Source organism: Podarcis erhardii (assembly GCF_964252035.2).
Source record: "Podarcis erhardii genome assembly, chromosome: Z".
Classification (NCBI taxonomy): domain Eukaryota; kingdom Metazoa; phylum Chordata; class Lepidosauria; order Squamata; family Lacertidae; genus Podarcis; species Podarcis erhardii.
The window spans coordinates 23,142,011-23,164,851 of NC_138504.1; the positions used below are offsets into that span (position 1 = coordinate 23,142,011).

At 42.8% G+C, this 22,841-nt stretch overlaps 1 protein-coding gene across 5 annotated transcripts; it reads right to left on the reverse strand.

Moving 5' to 3' along the window:
• Nucleotides 1–1,469: 1,469 nt before the first annotated feature.
• On the reverse strand, nucleotides 1,470–21,119 carry LOC309334020 (ras-related protein Rab-6A-like). 5 transcript variants are annotated; one of them, XM_081848194.1, is made up of 9 exons: nucleotides 20,739–21,118; nucleotides 17,924–17,982; nucleotides 16,297–16,350; nucleotides 10,640–10,684; nucleotides 9,725–9,830; nucleotides 9,392–9,503; nucleotides 6,519–6,612; nucleotides 6,091–6,157; nucleotides 1,470–5,356 (listed from the first exon to the last, which is right to left on the reverse strand). In XM_081848194.1, exons 1-9 carry the CDS (start codon nucleotides 20,818–20,820, stop codon nucleotides 5,292–5,294), a joined length of 684 nt encoding a protein of 227 aa, XP_081704320.1. In that variant the 5' UTR covers nucleotides 20,821–21,118; the 3' UTR covers nucleotides 1,470–5,291. The 5 variants fall into 5 exon arrangements, with proteins under 5 accessions (XP_081704320.1, XP_081704319.1, XP_081704323.1 ...); XM_081848193.1 differs by having other exon boundaries at nucleotides 9,725–9,833; XM_081848197.1 differs by lacking the exons at nucleotides 9,725–9,830; nucleotides 10,640–10,684 and adding an exon at nucleotides 14,115–14,220 and having other exon boundaries at nucleotides 20,739–21,119.
• Nucleotides 21,120–22,841: the final 1,722 nt, after the last annotated feature.

Below are 22,841 nucleotides of genomic sequence, written 5' to 3' on the forward strand. Positions count from 1 at the left end.
CATTCTAAGTGTTGCTGGCTTGGATGTGTCCTGGTTTGAACTCCCAATAACTTCTGCTTGTCTGGATGGACTGAGAGGTGTGTGAATGCATGCAGAAAGCTCACTGTACACAGGTAAAACTTGCATTTGCTGCCCCGCCCACTTTTGCCCTGTCTTGCCCATCACCGGCAATGTGGCTTCCCAGAAGAGTGTCCAGGTCAATTCTGTGTCCAGGGCAGCTGACTACCAGCTCCATCTGGTACGCAGGCTGAGACCCTATCAGCCCGTGAACTGTCTCGCCAGTGGTGCATGCTCTAGTTATCTCCCGCTTGGACTGCTGCAATGCGCTCTACGTGGGGCTACCTTTGAAGGTGACGCGGAAACTACAACTAATCTAGAATGCAGCAGCTAGACTGATGACTGGGAGTGACCACTGAGACCATGTAACACTGGTCTTGAAAGACCTACATTGGTTCCCAGTATGTTTTTGAGCACAATTCAAAGTGTTGGTACTGACTTTTAAAGCCCTAAACGGCCTCGGCACTGTACATCTAAAAGGAGCATCCCCACCCCATCGTTCAGCCTGGACACTGAGGTCCAGTGCCAAGGGCCTTCTGGTGGTTCCCTCACTGTAGGAAGCGAGGTTACAGGGAACCAGGCAGAGGGTCTTCTCGTTAGTGGCACCCTCCCTGTGGAACGCCCTACCATCAGATGTCAAGGAAATAAACCACCACCTGACTTTTAGAAGACATCTGAAGGCCATACTGTTTAGGGAAGTTCTTAATGCTTGATGTTGTATTGTGTTTTTAATGTTCTTTTGGGAGCTGCTCAGAGTGGCCAGGGAAACCCAGCCAGATGAGTGGGGTAATATAACAACAACAACAACAAACAACAAACATGGTCCATTGATTGAAAACAGTTGCCCATCCCTGAATTAGTGGGATGCTGTTAAGCCTGGATAGAGAACCAGGAACGCCAAGGCTTCGCAACAGATATCTGTAACTGTCCTGCCCCACCAGTTTCTCTTTCCCAACACACTAGAGGGACAGCTCTAGTGTGCAGCTGGAATCTGGTCTCAAGACTCTTCAGAAGTATGAAACACTAGTTTTGAGTATAAAAAGGCACCAATGCAGGCACTTCCTTTTAAACAGCCAATATATTTTGGGTGGGGAGGTGGGAAAACAGACAAAGAGTGTGTTTATGGTACAAGAGCAGAATTTTGTGATGGGTACAGATTTTCGTGATCCATAAAAGTCAATTGTTCACACGTACCAAAGGTTTACCAGCTAGGTTGTTAGCCCTTACGGCTGCATGTCAAGCCTTCAAAGTATAAGGCTTGTTTCTGGTGAACCTCAGTAGTTTGGGAGGTGGGGAGAGCCAAATAAAAGCACCCAGTGAGTACTTAAGCCCTACGCATAACTTCATATGGAAGATTTGTGGATAAAGAGGTTAGAGTCTTTCCTTAAAAAACAACATCACAATGACACGACTGTGGTGAAATTAACTTTATTTAGTGTGATACACAGCTGTAGTCTGACAGTCAGTATTCATATTTTTAGAGTCACTTGCTTGGCTAACAGCTAGAAGACAGCAGAGCCAGAGACAGACACTCAAATATTATACACATCCACAGAGAAGGCAGTCAGAAAATGAACTATGCTGTTCACCTTGTGTGTCCCCTCCCCACCTGCCCAACCAACCCCATCCCTCCCCACAAAACATTTAAGTATTTTGTTTTAAAATCCCTATTCTCTGGGAAATACACAGGTTTCTAGTGTGTCTTGAGAGAACACAACAACAGCAGTGACAGGACTGGGCTGCCAGTGAGAAAGGGAGAGTGGCAGCAGTTTAACTGCAGAGAGAGAAACAAGTCACACTGACAGGACATCAGCAATTTCCACACAACAGGGAGTATATATACACAGGATGAGTAGAGGCCTCTACAGTGCCATTTGCTTTCAGAACTGATGGGGCCAAAGTTGTGGGCTTATCTATTCTGCTGGAGAGGCTACTGAGGAGCAGGAGAAGGGGTGTGTGTGTGTGTGTGTAATCTGTGCAAGAGGTTCCTGTACTCAGCTAAAAGGGTGTAAGAGAATGATGGGGAAACCCAAAGCATCATAGAAGTAGCAGATTCTGAGAAGGTTTGCTTTCAGTGACCAGTCACAGATAAGATTGAGATGAGGACTGTTAAGTTTCACAAAAAAGCCTGACAGATAAATTAAATGCACTTAGCCATTCCAAGCTTTCAAGATGCAGTAAGTGCTGATTTTCTTCCACAAATAAATCAAGACTTTAGCAAGCTGAGTCCTTAGCTTCAAGGCCAAAGGGCGATGTCATATGCTCATTAAGCTCTAAATTTCATATGCAAGATGGGGCAAGGAGCCATGTGTCCATTATGATGCATACAAAGGCCCAATACCACAATCCTTCTATGTCGAAAAGGAGATAGTAGATTGCAGAAACATTTGACTGATGCAGACAGTGACCCAGTTCGCATATAATAGGAAGCCAACCTCTACTGTAGTCAAATGAGCAAATGTGTGGATTCATGGCCACTTTGCTCCTTCTCCAATCTTGCTGCTGGGATAGCTCTTAATCTCAGGGTTCAAGATCATGGGTTCAAGCCCCACTTTGGGCAAAAGATTCCAGTATTGCAGGGGGTTAGACTAGAAGACCCTCATGGTCCCTTCAAACCCTACAATTCTATGAAGCCATGGTTTGGCTTTTGTTGTATCCAAGCCCAGGCCACTGGTTTATTTTGTCCAGACAATGGTTTACCCACCTGTAGATCGTCTGTGAGAGATAAACCACAAGCCTAGTTTCAGATGTTAACATTAAGCCAAATTATGGCTTAGCTCAAAGCAGTGCAGTGGGCAGCAGGGCCAGAGGAGCAACCTAGTGGCTGGGATCTTCTGTCTGGGAACCTGCACTTTTTATTAAGTGTAACATGCAACCTGGGCTGTTAAGCTGCACATGCAAACTTGCATTCCACCATGTACATCAGACTGCCAAGCATGAGAACCAGACTTAAGTACTATGAATACTCAGAAAAGGTAACTACCATCATCATGGCAGCACAGCTCAGTGAAAATAAACTACAGGGGATAAACTTGTGTATACTTGTGGAAAGCCTGGTTTTCTTTTGTTACATAAGGGCATGTGGGTGTCCCTGCCGAAGGAGTCATGTTTAGGAGAAATTATTAAACACATACAACCCCCTGCCCCACCCTAGTGATAGTAGAAATTAAGGGTATTCTCCCTTTTGTGGGGAGCAAATTATGTAGAACTTGACAGGTACTTTTGCTGTTGCAACAAAACACTTTAATAAAAACCTTAAAAATTCAACAGATAAAGCTTTTCCATTATGCTGCATTATCTGAAGGGATAATGCTGTACCGGTTGAATTTCACTCAGCTTACAAGGACAGGAGCCTCTGCTGAAAACAGGGCTGGCAACTCAATTAAGCTAGGAATGTGGAGGGAGGGGGGGAGCAAAGCAAAATAGGGATGGAACATATGCTGCTCTTGCTCTTTACCATCCCTCACTCATTTCTAAGAATATAAATTTGGTTTATGGAAGTGTTCACAGGTTATGTTCAGAAGCAACTCCAGCAAAGAGGACCCATATCACTTGCGTACACAAGCCTGGCACGAAAAACTATTGGAGTAAGCATATGACTAGGGCAAGGATAGTGAGCATGGTACCCTCCAGATTTTGTTCAACTCCCATCAGCCAATGGCCAGGAACAATGGAGTTGCAATCCCCATATCTGGAGGGTACCATGATCTGGGGATTATTATTTGGACAAAACCTCAGACCAAAACAAAATGGTCCAAAGTACCATCAGAAACAATTACCCAAATTAAAGTCATTTACTGCGACCAGTCTCCCAGGTCTGCATGTTAGGGTGGCTTGCACCCAATAAATGGGGTTGCATTTGTGATAAATCATAAGTTCAGAGGTCTATAGTTCAAAAGTTTTTATCCTCTGAAAAAGTATGATGCACAGGTGCCTCTTGTGCAGAGCAAGCCAAGCATAAAAAAAGATTTAAAGGCTATTGCACTGTGAATTAAGTAAAAATGGAACAGCCCTAATATGTGTGGAGTTTAAAAACTGGTCAATAGCAAGATTTGGGGTGGTCGGGGAGAGAATTAGACCAAAATTGGACCAATTCACGGAGAAGTGCTATGCCACTTACATTTAGGCTTTAAATGCTACTCTGGCCCAGTGAAATAAAATAAAATAAATTCAGATAAGGGTCTTTCTCATAGCTAGGCACTGTCTCTCCTGATGGGAGAGTGTACTGCCGATAGACATCTGTAAAAAATGGCAATAGAGCCATGAAGCATAAAAGGTAACTGTAAAGTACTTTGCATATTTAAAATGACACATACATTTACAGAAATAGCAGCACTGGACCAAGTCTAGTCTGCAAATCCCTGTTTTAATCTAGCTAGCAACTGTAGAGTTTACAGCTCAGCTAGAAACAGATCTTGTTTAGTCCTTGAGAATAAATCCCCAGTCCATCACTTTGCTGCAGCCAGACTTCCCACATAAGGCTCTGCATATTCAGTCTGGTTCTGCCAATCCTCCCTAACTCCATATTTAACTGAGCACCACATGCTTGAGAGAAAAAAGGGTAAGCCAATCTGCAATTAAAAATACCTAGCCACTATGTAAAGATAAATGATAACTTGGAAGTAGAAATATCTAATGCCATATTCTGAGCTACCTTCTCCCCTCCCCTTTACTACCTCTCAGGGAATGGAGGAACAAAGATCAAATGGGGAATTAAGTGGGTAGCTATGGCTAACCTACAGGAAGTCAGCAGTGGAGTACACCCGTTGCTTCCCCCATCCTCATATATATGCTGCAACAGCAGGCAAACTGAAGGAGCAACCTCTGGAAAGGGGATGGACAAAAAGCAACAGGAAGTAAGTAAGGGATGACCCAGCCCCACTAGGTCCTTTGCTGTAGGTTTATCCATGCTTTCCTAAATTGAGAAAAGCTCTGCCCCTTTGCATTCATAGGACGACACAGAAAGGTGAACACACCCGAGACAGGAAACCTAGAAGATGAGTGCCAGGGCACTCAAAGTGCAACAACCAACATGGGACAGGACACACTTGAGGGTTCACACCATGCAGTAGGAGGGAGCAGCCGGGGCCGTCCACAGGGCAGGGGGCTCGATAGTTTATTAGACTGAGGTTTCAGCCCTCGGAAAGTCGAAGTTTCTCTAGTCAATGAAAAGTGATGTTCTTCGGCGAGATGGGGCTGGGCAGTTGGGAAGAGGTTGCAACGCAACAGATCCTTTAGCAGGAGCAGCCGCTCTCTGTTACTGGCTGCTCAGGAGGTTTCTCTAGTTTGATGTCAATCACTGGAGGTGGCAGGTTAAGGGGAAAAAATAACACCCAATATGTAAAGCAAGGTGTGGTAAAGAACACAGAGAGAAGCGCAAAAATGCGACACTTGGGTCTAGCAAAGCAGATCCAGGAAGTTAAGGGGATCTGCCCTTGCCTTTCCTTCCCACCCCTTGTATTCCAGAAGTATTCGCTTCTCCTCGCTGCCAATAAAGCAGGGACAGGGGGACTTGTTTCTGACCAAGGGTTGCATCACCTCAGTGGAAAAGGGTTGGGGACACATTCCAGAAGTGCCTGGGGCTACACATACCTCTGCCACCCCTTCCAGGCACCTTCTGAGGGCCATATGCTAGTGGCTGGCAATTCAGAGGGGGAAATGGGTGGACCAACAAACATTGCTTTACCTTTGTACAGTAACTAGTTTCCATACACCCTTACATCCCTTCCCTCCATTCTCTAGCAAGACAAGCAAGAGGGCAGCATTAGATTTCAAGCTGGGCGTGGAGAAACTTGGTGGGCAAAGTGGAGCAGTGATGGGTGTGGTCTAGGGGTCAGAAAGGGCCCCAGAGAGCCACCTTTGGCCCTTGGGGCTGAGGTTCTCCACTCCTGCACCACTGGCACACAATAAAATAAGCTCTTGTCAATGCTTTGCAAAGAGCTGCCCTAAAGAGAAACTGTCTTAGGCTTCCCCAAGCTTGTACTGAAAGACTGCAGTATGGGACGAAGCTACTGAGAAGCTGAGCAAGGATACTGTCGTCTTTGCTTTTCTCTGGAGTACTGTCCATCCCAGGTAAGGCAGCAGCCACACGGCGGAAGAGCTGGAAGGCAACACAAAGAGAAGGTGCAAGAAAATGTGGTAACTAAAAATGCATTAGGGGGAGCACTGGGACAAGCTTAAGGGATAGAGAAATGTGAATACTGCAATAATTAGTATGAAAAGCCGTGAAGTCAGGATGGAAGCAGCACACTAGTCTTTAAAAAATATTTTGATCATGGAAGCTATGGAATCAAAGGGAAGGAGAAGTTAATCCATTCCAATACATCACCACCAAGCAGGGCACACTCAGAATTGGCGGGGAGAGATCTAAATTCCCTCAAGCAAGAGAAATCCCAAAATCCCAATATGAATTTTGGTGCTAAAAATGGCAGTGCTCCTTCCCGGGAACAGCACCAAGTTACCTGTTTCACATTATAGCCAGTCTTTGCGCTGGTCTCAATGAACATCACACTCAGTTCTTTGGCTTTCTGTTCGCCTTCTTCTGTAGTAATTTGCCTGGAAATAATAATGCAGACATGAGAGAAAGAAAGGTAAGGCATTTGTCCTCTGAGGGAAAATTCAGTTGTCAAGGATCCCTCCCTGTCCTATCAACACTACAAGAGGACTCCTGAATCTCTAAACTGCCACCTTCATCAACTCAAGCTTTTGAGCGACCATGAAAAGTTAGAAACTCAGTGCTCACAAATCACAACAAGCAAAAGCAGGAAAACAAGCAATGCTAGAATCAGAGAGCTTTAATGCCTGCTGCATTTATAGAACCTTAGAGGAAAAAAGTAATAGAAACCTTTTTGGAGGCATTTCTACATCTCACCAAACCAAGTAAAGCCCCATAGCTATGCATGGTGGGCTGGCTAAACCCATTTTTGCTCTACCTGCATGTGATTACAAAACACAAAATGTAAGTCAAAACAGGAAAGCCACGAAACATGGTTAGTTGGCTTAGTTTGGTTAGGTGGGTCACATGTCACATAGAAAGCTATGCCACTGCTGCGTGGGAATTAATAATCTCTAACACCCTGTACATACCTGGTTTTATATAAAATTCTGCTTTATCCCTGGTTTCAATATACATCCTACTCAGTTCTTAGGCCTCTTGCACGCCCTCTTCTACAGAAATGAAAAAAATGTCACAGGAAAGGGGGAGAAAAATCCAAAAGGAAGCAAAAACTAAAAAGGGAATTGGTAGCAATAAACAAACAAACAAAAACAAATGAAGCTTCAAAAGATTGGCCAGCAACAGAAAAGCCAGCAAGGAAGAAGCACACAGCCCCCACAAAATAAAACAATAAGGACAAGTTGCATGTCTGCATAGGTTGCATGAGAGAGGTCTTCATTTTCACCTAAGACTTTCTTTGATTATTATTATTATCTTAGGCTCATTTCACACAATCCAAAACAGAGCGGAATTGGTGTTTTGATGCCCGTGGGGGATCCAAAACTAGCCTCCCAAAAACTTCCCTCCCTTTAAAGCTACAATTTCAATGTCTTGTGTAACATAAACCATGGTTTGTAAGGATGTCTAAATGGGGAAACTATTGTTTGTATCTCCCTTCCAAATAGAAAATCATGGTTTAAAGTGGGTTTCAAATTCTGGTTTGGAAAGGAAGGACTAACCATTGCTTGGTGGTTTAGACACTGGAAAAAACACTTGTGTTTCATTAAAGGGGAAATTTAAAACAAAGCTGAATGCTAAGTGGGAGGAGGAAGCAAACAAGGCTGCAGCTTGCTTTTTATCTGCTCAATTTATTCTTTACCTTTAATACAGAAAATACTTACAGATGTAGGAAAAAGCTGAACAAAGAAACCACAGATGTGAATGTGTCCCCCCCCCCATAATTTATTTATAATTCACATTATTGTAGGAATAAGTTGCTTTCCCTTTATATTAATAGAGCATTTTGCATGCTAAAATGGCTGTAGTAATATCTGTTTGAACAAGTGTAATTGTCAAATGAATTATGATTGCTTGCAACTAAGCAGCACAGATCCTATAAATGGTTAATTCAAGTGGACATGGACAGTACTTTAAAAACTGCTTTCTTAAATCTATGGAGCTCAACATACACTGCATGAATGTGCAGAGATGACAGCAGCGGAAATTAAACTAGACAGGAGACATTCCTAGGAAAATGGAAGAGTTGTAAAAGCTCATGACCATTTTCTCTATCCTAATAGGTGTTGCAATACAGGCGACTCTCAACTTATGGGGTTACATTCCAGAGACAGCACATAAAGCCCAAATTGAGTACTGTACAGTCAGAACACTCTCTCCCTGCACCTCTGAAATCTCTCTCAAGGTGAGTGCAATGGCAGGTGGGATTGCCAAAGCTTTTCCTCCCTGCTGCCCGCCCCCTTTAATATATGTGTATAAATATGGATATATATTTGCCAAGCACAGAAAGCTGAATGTGCACAAGTTAAATGCGCGTAAGTTGTGAGTTACCTGTATTTGCTAGCTGTCCATAGCTGGGAACTCAGCTGATGCTAGTCAAGATCTGCAACTGAAAAGCTGCGAATGATGAGTTTGGAAAACTCAAATTTATACATCTGATTAGGCACCGTACGGGAAGTACCGGCAGGAAAGAGGTCCTATGTTAAGTATTTATCTTAGTTATTAAATCTATATCCCACACCTCCCCCCCAAAAAGGAGCCCCCAGTTAACTGATTGAATTATGAGTTGCATTGTATTTAGTGGTATGTTACAAATTATTTCTGCCATGTAACTGTGCCTTTGTTTTCAAGAACTACCCCCACTTAGATCAATGATCAAAGGAAGAACTGTAATTTTACCCTGCTGCCTCATTTCCAGGTTGTGCCAAAGCCATTCAGATTTTTGCTGCAGAGGAAGTTACGAGTTTTTTTGTCCTATGTGTACTCGGTCCCTAGCTGGTCAAGGCGGCACCCAAATTTCTCATAAAGAAGTTCCAGAGACGTTGGGTTGGCAAAGCAGCTTCTAAAGGCCTAGCAGAATGCCACTGTATTTATTGGTCCATGATAAGAAGCCTCAAAACAAATCTCTCTCAAGGAAGATGTGTTGCTTCTAGAGAATGGTTACAATTTAAAATATCTAAAGAAGCAAGATGTTGGTGCCATCTCAATTAAAGCCACAATTCTACCAGCCTTACATGCCTTTTTCGGATGCATTTAATCCCGTTTCTTCACCAAAAAAAAAAGGGAGAGATTTTCCTTTGCTTGTTCCTTCCAAAATCCAGCTAGGAAGCTTTCAAGCATATACAAAAACAAAGGAACCTGACTCCCAACTCCCCAAATTACCTCTTGTCTGCAAGGTCAGTTTTATTCCCCACCAGCATAATGATGACATCACTTCCTCTTTCTGTTCGCACATCATCAATCCATTTGGAGGTTTGCTGGAAGGAATTCATATCTGTGGGTGTGGGGGGAAGGCTTAATTAAAAACTTTAAAAAGCACAAACGCTTTAAAGGCTCTTCTGCAAAAGTAAGGTACTTGCATACCCCATGGACCAGCATGACATACAACAAGCCCAGTTGCTTTATCTTTGGGCAGCCATGGCTCGGGGGTTCTGTGCTCTGACCCCTCTCTGAGAGGACTGCTTCCATACACTGTGAAACCAATCTCTCACTCACTTGTAATGTCATAGACTACCACTGCAATAGTTGAGTCACGGATGTAGCTGGGAATGAGGCTACGGAACCGCTCCTGGCCTGCTGTGTCCCAAAGCTGAAGTCGGACCTGCTGGTACCAGCCCAGGGAGGGGACAGAGGGACAAAAGACAGAAGAGGAAGAAATTGTCCTTTAGAGAAAAGGCAGTTAGAAAATGAATTTTATAGAATTGCAATAGATCTCCAAATGCACAGACAACCCAGTAGAAAATGCAGTGCTTAAGATGGAAGGAAAACACAGCAGACTACCCAAGACCTAACTCCTGCTTCTGCAAATAGGACAAATACTCATCAAATGATTCTACCAACCAAGACAGCCAACAATACCAGAGGCACAAAGTGGACTCATTTCTTCCAGTTCAGTACTCTTATAAACTCTAAATACTAGTGAACACGGTATGCGAGTGAGACTCCCTATATATCTTACTCTATGAAAACCAATACATCTGGGCAAGTTCTGCAAGATCTGTAGTTCTGCTGAGAACTATAGTATAGCTCCATCTAGAGAAACTGACATTCTCAATTCTGGGTTCAGCTTTCCATTAAGTGTGAAGCGAAAACCCTTATTTTCAGCATGTGAATGGGGTAAGGTGCAAACTGCACAGTGCAGTCATCTGGTTCCTTACAACACCAGCAAGGAAAGGAAGACACTTCCTAAGGGAGGCAAATAGCAACAGAGCTAAATTAAATGGAAGCATTGCCAGTCATACCAAGAATCTCACAACTATCAGCATAACACAATTCCCTGAGGAGCCCAATGGAGATGGGAGATGCCATCAGGACAGGCAACGTGTTTTAAAGGTTCGTGGAGGAAAGTCAGGATACACATTTAATTAACAAAATTTTTATTTAAAACAATAACAACAACACATAACATACCAGCCCTTCCTCTTGGGAGCTATGTAAAGCAGAAACTGGAACTAGCTATTGGGGCAAAGAAAATAAATTTCAGCTTTGGATTGCATCCAAAGAGATATCATGACTAAGATTACCCCTTCCACCACCATCCTCAACATTGTTCATGACTGGTTAGAGCTGTAACTGTGTCTACAATGAAGACCAAGGAATGAAAAAAGCACCAAGGTGGGTCTACAAATGGAGCTTATGGTACTGCACCCACATTGACAGTTCTGATGGATTGCATGGAACTGATTCAAGGAGAAAGGTTGTCACTGTACCAGAGACAAGAGGAGCCACTTGATTTTATTTATTTATTTAAATAATCCCACTTTCCCCATACTAACTGAAGCATTTTACTGCATAAATATACAAGCATCAAACAAAGCTAGTTCCAAAACATGTACACTAACTCCATGAAGCAAATCATTGCAATGTTTACACCAGACTAAGGTGGTCATAGCAATACAAGGACAGACAAAGCAAGAGCAAGGAGGAGCGGGAGAGAAAGGGTGCAGATGAACTACTGATTGGGGGGGGGGGGGGCTCCTTTGCACACTGCCCTAGGCTGAGGGACAAAGTCTGCGGCACAGGGAGTCTCCACCCATAGCTCTCCTCCTTCCTTCACATATATCTCAATGAAGTTGTATTGAAGAGAGGGAAAGTGTCAGCAGTCAGCAAGCAGGGCCACCGAGTCAGGAGAACACTATGTGGCCCTGACACATATGGTCACAGCTGCTGCTAACCCACTGCACAGGAAGATGTTTAGTGAGCCCCCACACAACGCAGAGAACATGGGCGCAAACAAAGAATCTCCCTACAGTGTGCAATGGAGTTTGGTCTGCTGTGGTGAATGGGGCACTGTCCCACTAGCCTCAGTGTGGTCTCAAGTCAATCCTCACCTGCCTCCCATCTACTGTTGGCCTCCCACCCTAACAGTCCCAAGGAGCACCAGCCACCAGCTGGTGCAGCAGCATTGCCCAAGGAGCATTTGGTGAAAAGATGTGGCATTTTCAAGGAAGCCAACATGTCCTTAAGTGAACATGATTTCAGGTTCTATAGCTTCACTAAGGTGAAAGAAAATAGGGAGACACCTTTTATTATTGCATTCTCTTCCAATGGAGAATCCTTCAAAATCTTCCTTTTGGAGGTCTATACAAATATTGTTTTTTCCCTTTTTTAAAAGAAAAAGCTTTCATACAGTGAAAGTTCGTTTCCCCAACCAACTCAGCCCATTAGCAGTTATTCCCAAGGCTGGCCATCTTTTTGCCTTTCCTGTCACTGTCCACATCAATGCAAAGTAAACAAGACACCACAGGGAACCTGGAACACACAGAAACTGCAGCTCTGTATGCTGTCACAGAGCTGCGGTTGAGCTGAAAGTGCAGAAATGTTATGTATTCTCTCCTGCCCCGCACCCATTTTGACAGACTGCACAGGGAGTGCTGATGTGGAGTTGACTTCCCCTTCAGTGACAGGTTTCCAGGCCCACTGGGAAACTGGCTGGGCACAATCATCTCCATGCACATGTACAGTTGGTCATGGAGGAGTGTTGAAATGTACTGCATTGCAAAATCCTTTCCACCACCCCTTTGGGGGTAGGGTCTAAGAAGGTAGTCCTGCTTCTACACTTGGCCTGCTAAATCTCAAGACTTTTTTCCAAATGATTTTCACTGATATTAACTCTCTTCAAACTCATTTAGTACACATGCTCACCTCATATGCACTAGTTCTGTGGCTATTTAAGGTGCAGCCATTGTTCCTAACGTAAAGCTTTTACAAGCCATCTTACATATCTGTGTCTTATTGCTTTATTATGGTTGTAGTTTTAACTGTACTGTCTGAATACAATTGTTTTCTGATGAATGGAGCACACAGATGCTACAATAAAATAAAAAACCAATAAGTAAATGCAGAAAAATGGCTCAAAAACTCCAGGAGGGAATTGTCAGTGGCAGAGGATTAAAGGACCACAAACAATTCTCCAAGTCTTTTTGTAAACTGCTTTGAATCTTTTAAACAAACAAACAAACAAACAAACAAACAATTAAGCAGTGTATAAATTTTATGAAATAAATAATTGATTAATAAACTTCCTAAGTTGGGCCATCAAAAGGTATGGATTAGTTGCTTTCATACAAACTGTGGCAAACAGAAGTACATACTCCTTTATGCAACACATGACTTGATGGAATGCACTGCTGGCCAAGGGCACAGAACATGTATGGGGAACCTCTGGCCCTCCAGATGTTGCTGAACTACAATTCCCAACATCCCATGTCAATTGCCATGCTGGCTTGGGCTGATGGGAAATGAAACCAAAATCACCAGAAGGACATTGGGTTAGGGAAAACTGGGCTACAGTATTTGAGATAGCAAAACTGGACCTAACATTGCCCCTTAAGAGGCTCAAGGAAACTATAGATAGAGATGACGGCCACAGTACTCCATGCTCCAACAGCTTCCAGGCTGGGTTATTGCAATGCACTCTACGTAGGGCAGCCCTTAAAGATGCCTCAGAAACTTCAGCTGGTCCAAAATGTAGCAGCTAGATTACAGGCTGGGGTTGCCTTTAGAACTCACATAATCAATTTTAAAAACAGCTGCATTGGTCACCCATTCATTTCTGAGTGCAAGTAAGGTGTCCACATTAGCGTTTAAAACCCTAAAAAACTTAAGACCCCAAATATCTAACAGACTGTCTCCTTCCCTTATAGGCCCTCTAAGGTGTTAAGATCAGTTCCATTGACCTCAGAAGACTGAGGTGGCGCTGGTGGTGTGGGAGAGGGCATTCTCTGTGGCAGGTCCTAGGATGTGGAATTCCCTCCCCTCAGAAGTGCATCTGGCACCTTCAATATGCAACTTTCATCATCCACTAACGACGCACCTCCTTGCCCTGGCCTCTGACACATGAAATAGGTATTTTGGGGACACACCATTTCCCTGTGGCTGTGATTTCTGGTAGCTGTTTTTAATGCTGACTGTAGTAACCTGCCCTGAAAGTTGTTGGTGAAGGATGGGTAAATAATAAAAACAACAATAATTGCTAGATAGTGGAAACATAATAAATTGCCAGGTGCTAATTTCGGGATTTTAAAATTTATTTATTTATTGCCTTTCTAAGGGGATAGGCACTTAATCTGTTTTATTAAAACTGGTATAGCTTTATTTTTATTTGTAACAGGAATTTTCATTTTCGGTATCATATTTTGTAGGGCTACAAAATCTATATCAGCTGAATATAAATATTTGCCCAATTATAATTTACATACTAAGAAACAGCTAAACAAAAAAAAGTGGTGGGCCTTTGCTAGTAACAACGGATTCTATCAGGTAATCCTTTGCAGGCTTTTGGGTGGTTTTAGTCCTGTCTGCTACCTTACTGAGAAGGACAGAACCAGAGCTCTCTTCTCCACTGTGCACAGTGCCTTTGCAGAACCTAAGCCACAATACCTACTTGTCAGATCAAAGACAATGACAGCCGCAGCAGAGTCCCGGATGTAGCTGGGAATGAGGCTGCGGAATCTTTCCTGACCGGCTGTGTCCCACAGCTGCAGCCTGATCTGGGAAAACAGAAAATGTGGGGGAAGGGGGGAAGGGAAGAAAGAGCAGAAATGTGGAACACAAAATAAAAACAAAAAAATTATGTGAAATTAAAAAAAAAGAATGCAAACTCTTTGAGGAAAAATGCAAGCAACAAAAGGGGCAGGGGAAATGGTAAAATGAAAAAAAATTCAGTGCAAAATAAAAAGAAGGGCTTGCCCAAGGGTACCTTGTGATCGTAGCTTCTGAACAGATCCCTTTAAATGTGTTAAAACAGCCAGCTTTTACCCACAGTGGAAGCAAAAGAATACAGCAGGTACAAGAAGTGGAGGCCCAAGCTGCCCCAATGGGATTTCTTCTGACACTCAGCCTAATTGTGTACCCCGTTATGAAGCCCCACAACAAAGATACATGTCAAGGGCTCATTAACAGACACACACAGAGCATGAAGGCTTCAACAGAGTTCTCAGTGTGCCCTTCAACTACTCCATAGGTGTACTTTGTCTGGATAGCTCAGTTGGTTAGACCATGGTGCTGATAATGCCAAGGTTGCAGGTTCGATCCCTGTATGGACCAGCTGCATATTCCTGCATTGCAGGGGATTGGACTAGATGATCCTCAGGGTCCCTTCCAACTCTACAGTGCTATATGTGCATCAAGTGAGTTGAATAATAACAGGGAGGAGTCATGCCAAAGCCACAGTTACTGTCCACACTGGGAAGAAAGAGGTTAAAGGGTATTTTACCTAAATGTGGTGTCACAGGAACCAGAGGGTGGAGTCAATGCTGCCCATCATTTCTAAGTAGCGTAGTAATAAACGTTAAAGGAATTGTCAGCAACAGCACAGTTTGGCTGGACAGGATTCCAGTCTGAGACAAAGAATTATCTTGAACCAAAGGTTAAGTTTCTGCTTACAGCCATACCCTAACACAATGGTTCCCAAACTTTATTTTCTCACAGACCATTTGAAATTGTCATGGGTCTTGGCAGACCACTGAATTGTTAATCTGCCTGTTGTAGCAACTGCTGCGCAAGATGCCATATAATTTCTAACTGTATTGTTATTTATTCTTTTTTTCTTATCCAAATTGTAATACAATAAAATACAATATGAAATATAAAAGAAGCAATAGAATTTTTGAAAAATTATGAATATTTAATATGATGGATGTGCTGACTTGCATCTCCAACCACAAATCCAGAGACTTGCCACAGACCACTCGAATGAAGCTTGTAGACCACTAGCGGTCCATAGACCAGTTTGGAAACCCCTGCACCAACATATAAACACTATCACTCTGAAAATGACCTAAGAAAATTCTTACTTTAACTCCAGGAGACAGAAGCAAGGTAGCACTAGAGGCACAGCCAGTTCAGGCTGAGATGCCAGATAATTCAACAGTTTGCTGTCATAAAATAGAGTCAACATGCTACCCTTATTTCAGTTAGGCTGTACGAAATCCAGGTTCAAATCCACATTTGGAATTTGTACCCATTAGACTGCTTCTCTCTCAAAGCCTAAATTTCCCCTACAGGACTGTTGCAAGTATAAGATAATGACTATAAGGCATTTTGCACATTTTTAAATTGCGGGAGAAATAATTTTGCCAAAAGAGCCTCTAGCTGCCAGACTGGCCTCCCTCCTGTATCAGAACCAAGGATGTTGCAGCCAATGATTAAAATTCCATAGCCACAATAAAAGTTGGTTCCATGGGACTGAAAGGCAAAAGCACCACATTTTCTCTGTCAAAACTAATCCGCCTTTGCAATTTTGTACACAATCTACCCAGTGATGTGGATTTCAAAGGGCCTCCTCTTTCATTCCCCCCTTTTTAAAAAAGCACAATTCTAACAATATTCAATATGACACAAAAAGTCGTGACTCTGGGGAAATCGCTTTTCCTCCTGCATGGTACAGTTTGTCTCAAATAAAGAGCCACAGCTAGCTTACCCTCCTTTGCCAGAGACCATGATTGGAAGGGGCTGCCAGGGGATTTAGGGCCACTCTTAGAAGGTGAAAGCTGTCAAATACAACACAAGCCAGGACAGCGATCACATACTTTTTCCAGGTTATGCACACAGACGACCCCACTCACCGTGCGATCTTCTAAATACATAGTCTTTGAGAGGAAATCAATTCCAATAGTTGCCTGGAAAAATAAGAAAACTCTCAGTAACTTTGAACTACAACAGACATCTAGTTAAGAGTTGCTGGAAGTCCACAAAAAATCAAGTTCTTGAATCATATACAAAGACAGATCTGTGGTAACCTCAATACTGAACACATGGGATGAATGATTCCTGTGCAAAATGAATTCTGGAGTTGCTTAATAAAAAAAAAAGATAATCTAACAAGTTTTGGTCCTCTTGGACTCTTCTCTTGTGACCCTGTTCATCTGGGAGGGGGAAACTCAGATAAATTAAATAATTTTGGAGGTTGAAGCACAAGGGGGATATTGCTGTGGAGAATAATTTTCATAGTGCACAGAGCTTTTTAAGTGGGTTGAGAGACCCAATTATTTAATGTATCACCCTGATTACAGGTTATGAAATACATTTACCTCGCTGAGATAGTAGTCTCTGAACATCATGGTGCCTTATGGAAAATGAATTAAGACTTGCTTTGGGATTGCATCTGTATGCTTCAATTCAGCTGAGGCGCAAGATCTATGTGGCAATATCCAATATTGCACAAGCCAATTTACCCTTCTTCTTCACCACCCAGTAGCTTCTTGAATCCCTCTAAATCTGGATGCCAGCCAGAGGGGCTACAGGCGGAAGACAGAAAGGACCTGCACATGCTGAAGTCCATTCAGCTTCTGGATGGACACAATTAGGTTTCAAATGTTAACTATAGCAGCAACTCTTTAAAGTCAAAGGCAGCATAAAACCATCAATAAAAAGCCAAGTGGAACAAATCTGCTTTAAAGTCATAAGAACATAATAGCCTGCTGGATTGTGCCAGTAGCCCATCTGGCACAGCATACTAGATGGCCAACCGGATGCCTATCGGAAACCTGAAATGATAGGGCATTACACTGTTCCAGGGAGTTCCAAAGATGTGGGACCAGTACTAAAAAGCCCTATGGCTGGTAACAATCTGACGTTAATAGTGTTGGGTTAGAGAGCAGGGTCTCCAAGGCCAATCTCAGGGCAATGCAGGCTCGTGAGGGTGCAGGCAGACATTCAAATAACCTGGTCTTAGACCTTTTAAGGTTCCAAAAGCCAAAACCATCACTTTAAACTGAGTCTGGAAAGAAAGAGAAGCAACCAATGCAACTGACACAGGGCTAGTGTTGTTATATGCTCATTTTGTAAATTATATGAATTTCTGAAGAAAACTTTTTTCAGCCAGTTCAACTTTGTCTCTGGATAAAACTTAATGGTAAGCTTCTTATTACAAGGTGTGTAGACATACATCAGTAAGAGCTGTTGCTAAGTCTGCACTTCTGGCAGCAAGAGAAAGTTATTTGCAATATATATAGTAGAAACAATGGTCCTAGGCTGTTCAATATGTTTTTATTTGGCTTATATCTGCTTTTAGGTGTATATAATATTTATAATATTTAGTTGCTTTATGTTGTTTTCATTTTTAAAACTGTAAATGTTCCTTCAGCCTATTCAATAACATTTTCTTTTATCTACTGGCAGCATATAGATGTGTGTGAAAACAGTGCATTATAAATTTTCTTATGCAGGAAGCCTGACTATGTTCCCACTTACCTGGTACGTGTTGTCAAAACTGTCATACATAAATCTGGTGATCAGGGATGTTTTTCCAACTATAGAAGAGGGGAGAAGAGAAATGGCTCTTTATATATGAAGTGTAGGAGCGGCACTCAAAACACCTGCCCACACACAGAGTCAAGATCTCCAGAATATCATGGCACATTATACTATTCCTTCCTTTTAGAAATCTAGCTAACCTACATAAAGTAGCATGATATATTTGGGTCTGCTGCTTTTAGAAGTTGTTGTGCAGACATTTTATTTACACAAGCAGCCCCTTTGAGTACTGGGCACTGTGGGACATATACACAGAAAGCAAACAATAAGCATAGTGATCCATCACAATGTGAATCAAATAAGTATAATCTGTCTGAGGGATGAAATGTGTGGCCTTGTCTTCCTGGGCTGGACACTGTCACCTGCTCTCCTTCTAGATCTGCTCGAGAATGGGTGAGAATGAGAAGAGTGCCTCCAGATATGGTGATCTTTGTCAAGGGCAAAACAGTCCAGCTGTCACTGTCATAGCTTGTAACTAAGAACTATGCTTGGTCTTGTTTTTCCTTCCTCTCTCCAATATCTTCTTCCTTGTATGTCATTTTTAGAAGACTGTGAGGCTGAGTACAGAGGTCATATTCCAGCAGCTTATAAAAATAAGCTTTGAGAGCCCTTTTGATAGGATATAAATTTTGCAAATAAATAAATAAGAGTTCTAGAACATTATTGTCAACCCCAATCCTAAACCATTGAAAACCGAGATTGTTCTGTGATACTGCAAAGGTGTGGGTCCATATTTCCCATCCAAAGCTTTAATCTAATAGTACAAGTCTTAGCATGGAACAGAAGGCTGGTGACATACATACACAAGCACGTATTACGAGACCTGCAAACCAACCTCAATTCTACATAGTAGGGCTTAAACGCCATTTCTTCCAACAAACCTTATAAACACTTTAAAATAGCTGAACCAGTTTTAACTAATGCAAGCACAACTATGTTTGTTGTGATAAAAGCGACATATTCCTATAATTTTCATTTTTCTCCACCTTACTACAGCATATACATGATAACAGCCACAAATGTCGCTGACTATATATTCAGTGTTTCAGAATAATTACAAATTCCATCAGTGGACAGAACTGGCATAGACACAAATAATTTTGTCACATTAAGACAAACCATTAAGATAGGGGGGTTTCTAGGAGGTTCTATATTTATTTCACCATTGATGACTTTGTTAGCTCCCATATCACGCTTCAATACATTGGATGTTGGGCATTAGCCAACATTGTAATTCAGAGCACTGGAAAGAAATTTATGTGCAACACTTCCAGCCATGCTCTTAGAAAAAGTGCTTTGAACTTGACTTTATTATTCACACGTAAGTGTCCTAGAAGCTGTCCTCTGGAACAGGATGGATCAATTCACTGGATCAGTTGAGAAGGTAGAAAGTGATGAGCTCACCATTTGGTAAGCTCAACTCTATCAGCCATTAGTATGCCCAAGTGCTAACAAGACACTGTACAACTGAACAGCAAAAGCCATTTCACACAATAAATGCTACCATAGATATGCTGACAAATTCAGCTGTGATATGTCACTTCAATGATAATAATTTTAAAAATTATTTTTATCCTCAAGGATGATGCTCTTAACATTAAAAAGGATTGGGAATTATAAAGTCTTCTACCAAGCAGACCAAAATATTGGTAGCAATCTTAGCTTCAAAAATATATGGTAAAAAGGTATAAGGTGTGGAGGAGTATTGGCAAGTCCTAGAAACTACATCACTTTGAGTTTCTTTTGCTTTTTCTATGCACATTAATTCAGTAGCATCATGCTCAATGAGACTTACTCCTATTCCATATGATCAACACATTTTAAAGCTTCCCAATCAAAATTCCTAGGATCCCATGGAAATGAGCAGTGGGAGCTTGAGTAAAATCTCTCTCTCTCTCTCTCTCTCTCTCTCTCTCTCTCTCTTTCACAGAGCATCTTATAATACTTTCATCTGGGCAACCTGAGTGGTGATGGTAGGTATCATTTCAGGTTTGTGGTACCACACTTCTCTCATCCTTCCAATACCTCTCCAAAGTCTTGGATGAATGAAGGAATCACAGCAAGGGACATTTATAATAACAAAGTATCACTTGCTCCCATCTGTTTATGCAACTCTAGAGACACTATGTACACTGATGGATATGTAGTTGTTCAATTACACTAATGACGCCTTAGCCATCTTCATTTCTCCCACCCAAAGGTTTTGTATTTTAAGGAGCATGCATGCATTTGTCATCTTACGCAGCTCTTTACTTGAGGAGGGATCCTGGCAGCTTTTGCTCCTACAATTCGACAAGGCACCATATAAAATATCAGGATGCATCCGAATCATACAGTCACAAACTTTTGTTTCCTCCTCTTACCCAAACTCTGGAATGTGAAAGCGGTATTTGGGGAGTGGGGACAGCAGAAAGACGGGGGGGGGGGGCTTGCTTATGGCTTCCTGACAGGGTTTCTGACAAACCACATTAGGCACATACAAATAGCCTCACCAACTATTGCCCACCCAAAGCCCAAAGCAGGAGATCTTCTTATGTAAAATGCTGAGTGGGACCTCATATGTTTTTGCTTATGTAACTCTGCAAAGCACCATGGACAGCAAAACAGCGGCGGCACCTGCTCTGCACTTGAGGGTTCGGCATGTTGAGGAGGGGAGGGAAATTCTGCCCGAGGGTCATCGCCATAGGGTCATCCCTCAGAGATACTCTCCTCACCACCTGCCCGCCCTAAACCCCCGGGGCCCCGCGCTCACCGCTCTGCTCGCCCAGGAAAACCAACTTGAACTTGCGCAGCGGGTTGCCGAACTCGCCGCCGGCTCCTCCGGGCGCCGTCATGGCAAGCGGAGCAGGGCTGGGACTGGGGGAGCAGGAGGAAGAAGAGCGGGAGGGATGGGTGTAAGGATGGAAGGCCGGAACAGGAGCCAGGTGCCAGGGAGAAGGAGCGAGGTAAGGGCAGGGGAAGAACCGGGCTGTGCCGACCAGAAAGAAGACGCGGCAACAGCGGAGCGACACCTGATGGCGTCACTTCCGCTCCGCGGCCGCCCGGCCCCCGCCTCCGAGGGACGAGAGAGGGATGAGCTCATCCTGAGCTGCACGGAGGGGGAGGAGGGGGAAAGAAGAGATACAGGCCGGCTGGAAGAGACCGAGGGTGGCGTCGTGAGATCATCGGGTGTGACATCACGGAAGGGCGGGGTTTAAGAGGCCGACGGCGCGGCGCTAACCACAGAGACAGGAAAAGGGTAGAAAGAATCAGTACTTCTTTGCATCTCCATAAGATACAGAATGGTTTAGTTTTTGTAAAATATGCAGGGATTTATGATATTTAAAATGAACCGTGGAAAGAGAAGGGGGAAGGCACTGATATTTGAAGGATGTTTAAATGAGTATTTTAAATTGTAAAACAGAAAATTCAATAATATATAAATATATATATAAAAGAAGAAAAAGAAAAAAATAGGACTTCCACAGTTATTTGCGTGGGGGGAAGGATTATAAACATAGAACTGAGGTTCTCTTCCGTCCCGTGTTGCTGTTTTTTTTAAATTTTTATTATTATTATCACCATCATTTCAATTCTATACCAATTTATGTTTGCCAGAAAGAAAATCTCAAGGCGATTTACAGCCTGCATTAAAACATCAAATAAAAGAAGTCAGATTCATGATGACAAAAAAAAGCTCCTCTCATATACTGTAGTGCTATGTAAAGAAGGAAAGTTTCATGTCTCCCTCACTTACCCCTTTCCACCACCCCTCCGATTTTTCTTTCTCTGTTTCCTCCCATTTTGTTACTTATGGAAAGTCTTTTAATAAAAAATGTCAGGTATTGACTGGCTGGATGAGGAGGAGTGGTGGGATGCTGGGGAAGGCTGAAGCAGGGGGCGGGGGGGGGGCGGCAAGAGCTGCAGAAGAATGCCAGGAGTTTGCCTCTCCTACTGCAGCAAGCTTGGGATACATCTGGGAGGGAAGAAGCTGTAGTGGAGGTAGAAGAAGGGGACCGTTGGTCCTGGCAACTGCTCTACGGGGCAAGACCTGCCAATTGTATGCCATTTTCTTGAATAAAGAATTAACTACAATGACAGATTCTGCATCTTGTGTGCTGACCTGCATCTGAACTCAGCTTTGACAAGTATATATTCAAAGCAACGTAATTAACAGGAAACTAATACAGACATTTCGAAAGAAGGTAGTACTAAAGGAAGTCAGATATAAAATGCACATTTAAAACAACATAATTAGCAAGGGGATAAAATATTATCATAAGCATAGAACAGATCAGCTGCTGTTGCTGCCAGTCTTGCTGCCAGTGGTTCATGGTGGAAGCTCAGGCTCGATGACCCAGGTCTGCCATAAGAGACAGCCCAGATGGTCCCTGGCCTCTTCAGCAGCCTCAGATTTTGTATTATACTGCATTCCATTAAATAAAAAAAAAATCCCAAGTTTTAATCGTATCTCATGTCCACCACATGTGCATATATTTATCGCTTCGACACCTACAACATGCAGTCATTGAAACATGAAACTGAATTTTCTTGAAGTAAAGTACCAACAATTAAGATTGCCATGTGTCCTCTTTTTCCAGGACACATACTCTTTTTCAGGGGTAAAATTTGAGACAAATTGCATTTACGTTGTTGGGTCCTCTCCAAGCCTATAGTCTACTACGGTGGTACCTCGGGTTAAGAACTTAATTCGTTCTGGAGGTCCCTTTTTAACCTGAAACTGTTCTTAACCTGAAGCACCACTTTAGCTAATGGGGCCTCTTGCTGCTGCTGCATCACCGCAGCGCAATTTCTGTTCTCATCCTGAAGCAAAATTCTTAACCCGAGATAATATTTCTGGGTTAGCGGAGTCTGT

Coding starts and splice junctions, on each gene's coding strand:
- LOC309334020 (XM_081848193.1), bottom strand. CDS start 20,820: ATGACGGCGCCCGGAGGAGCCGGCGGCGAGTTCGGCAACCCGCTGCGC. Junction 6,158..6,518: donor CTGGCTATAATGTGAAACAG/GTAACTTGGTGC, acceptor GTTGCCTTCCAG/CTCTTCCGCCGTGTGGCTGC. Junction 5,357..6,090: donor AGAGAAAAGCAAAGACGACA/GTATCCTTGCTC, acceptor TGCCACCTCCAG/TGATTGACATCAAACTAGAG.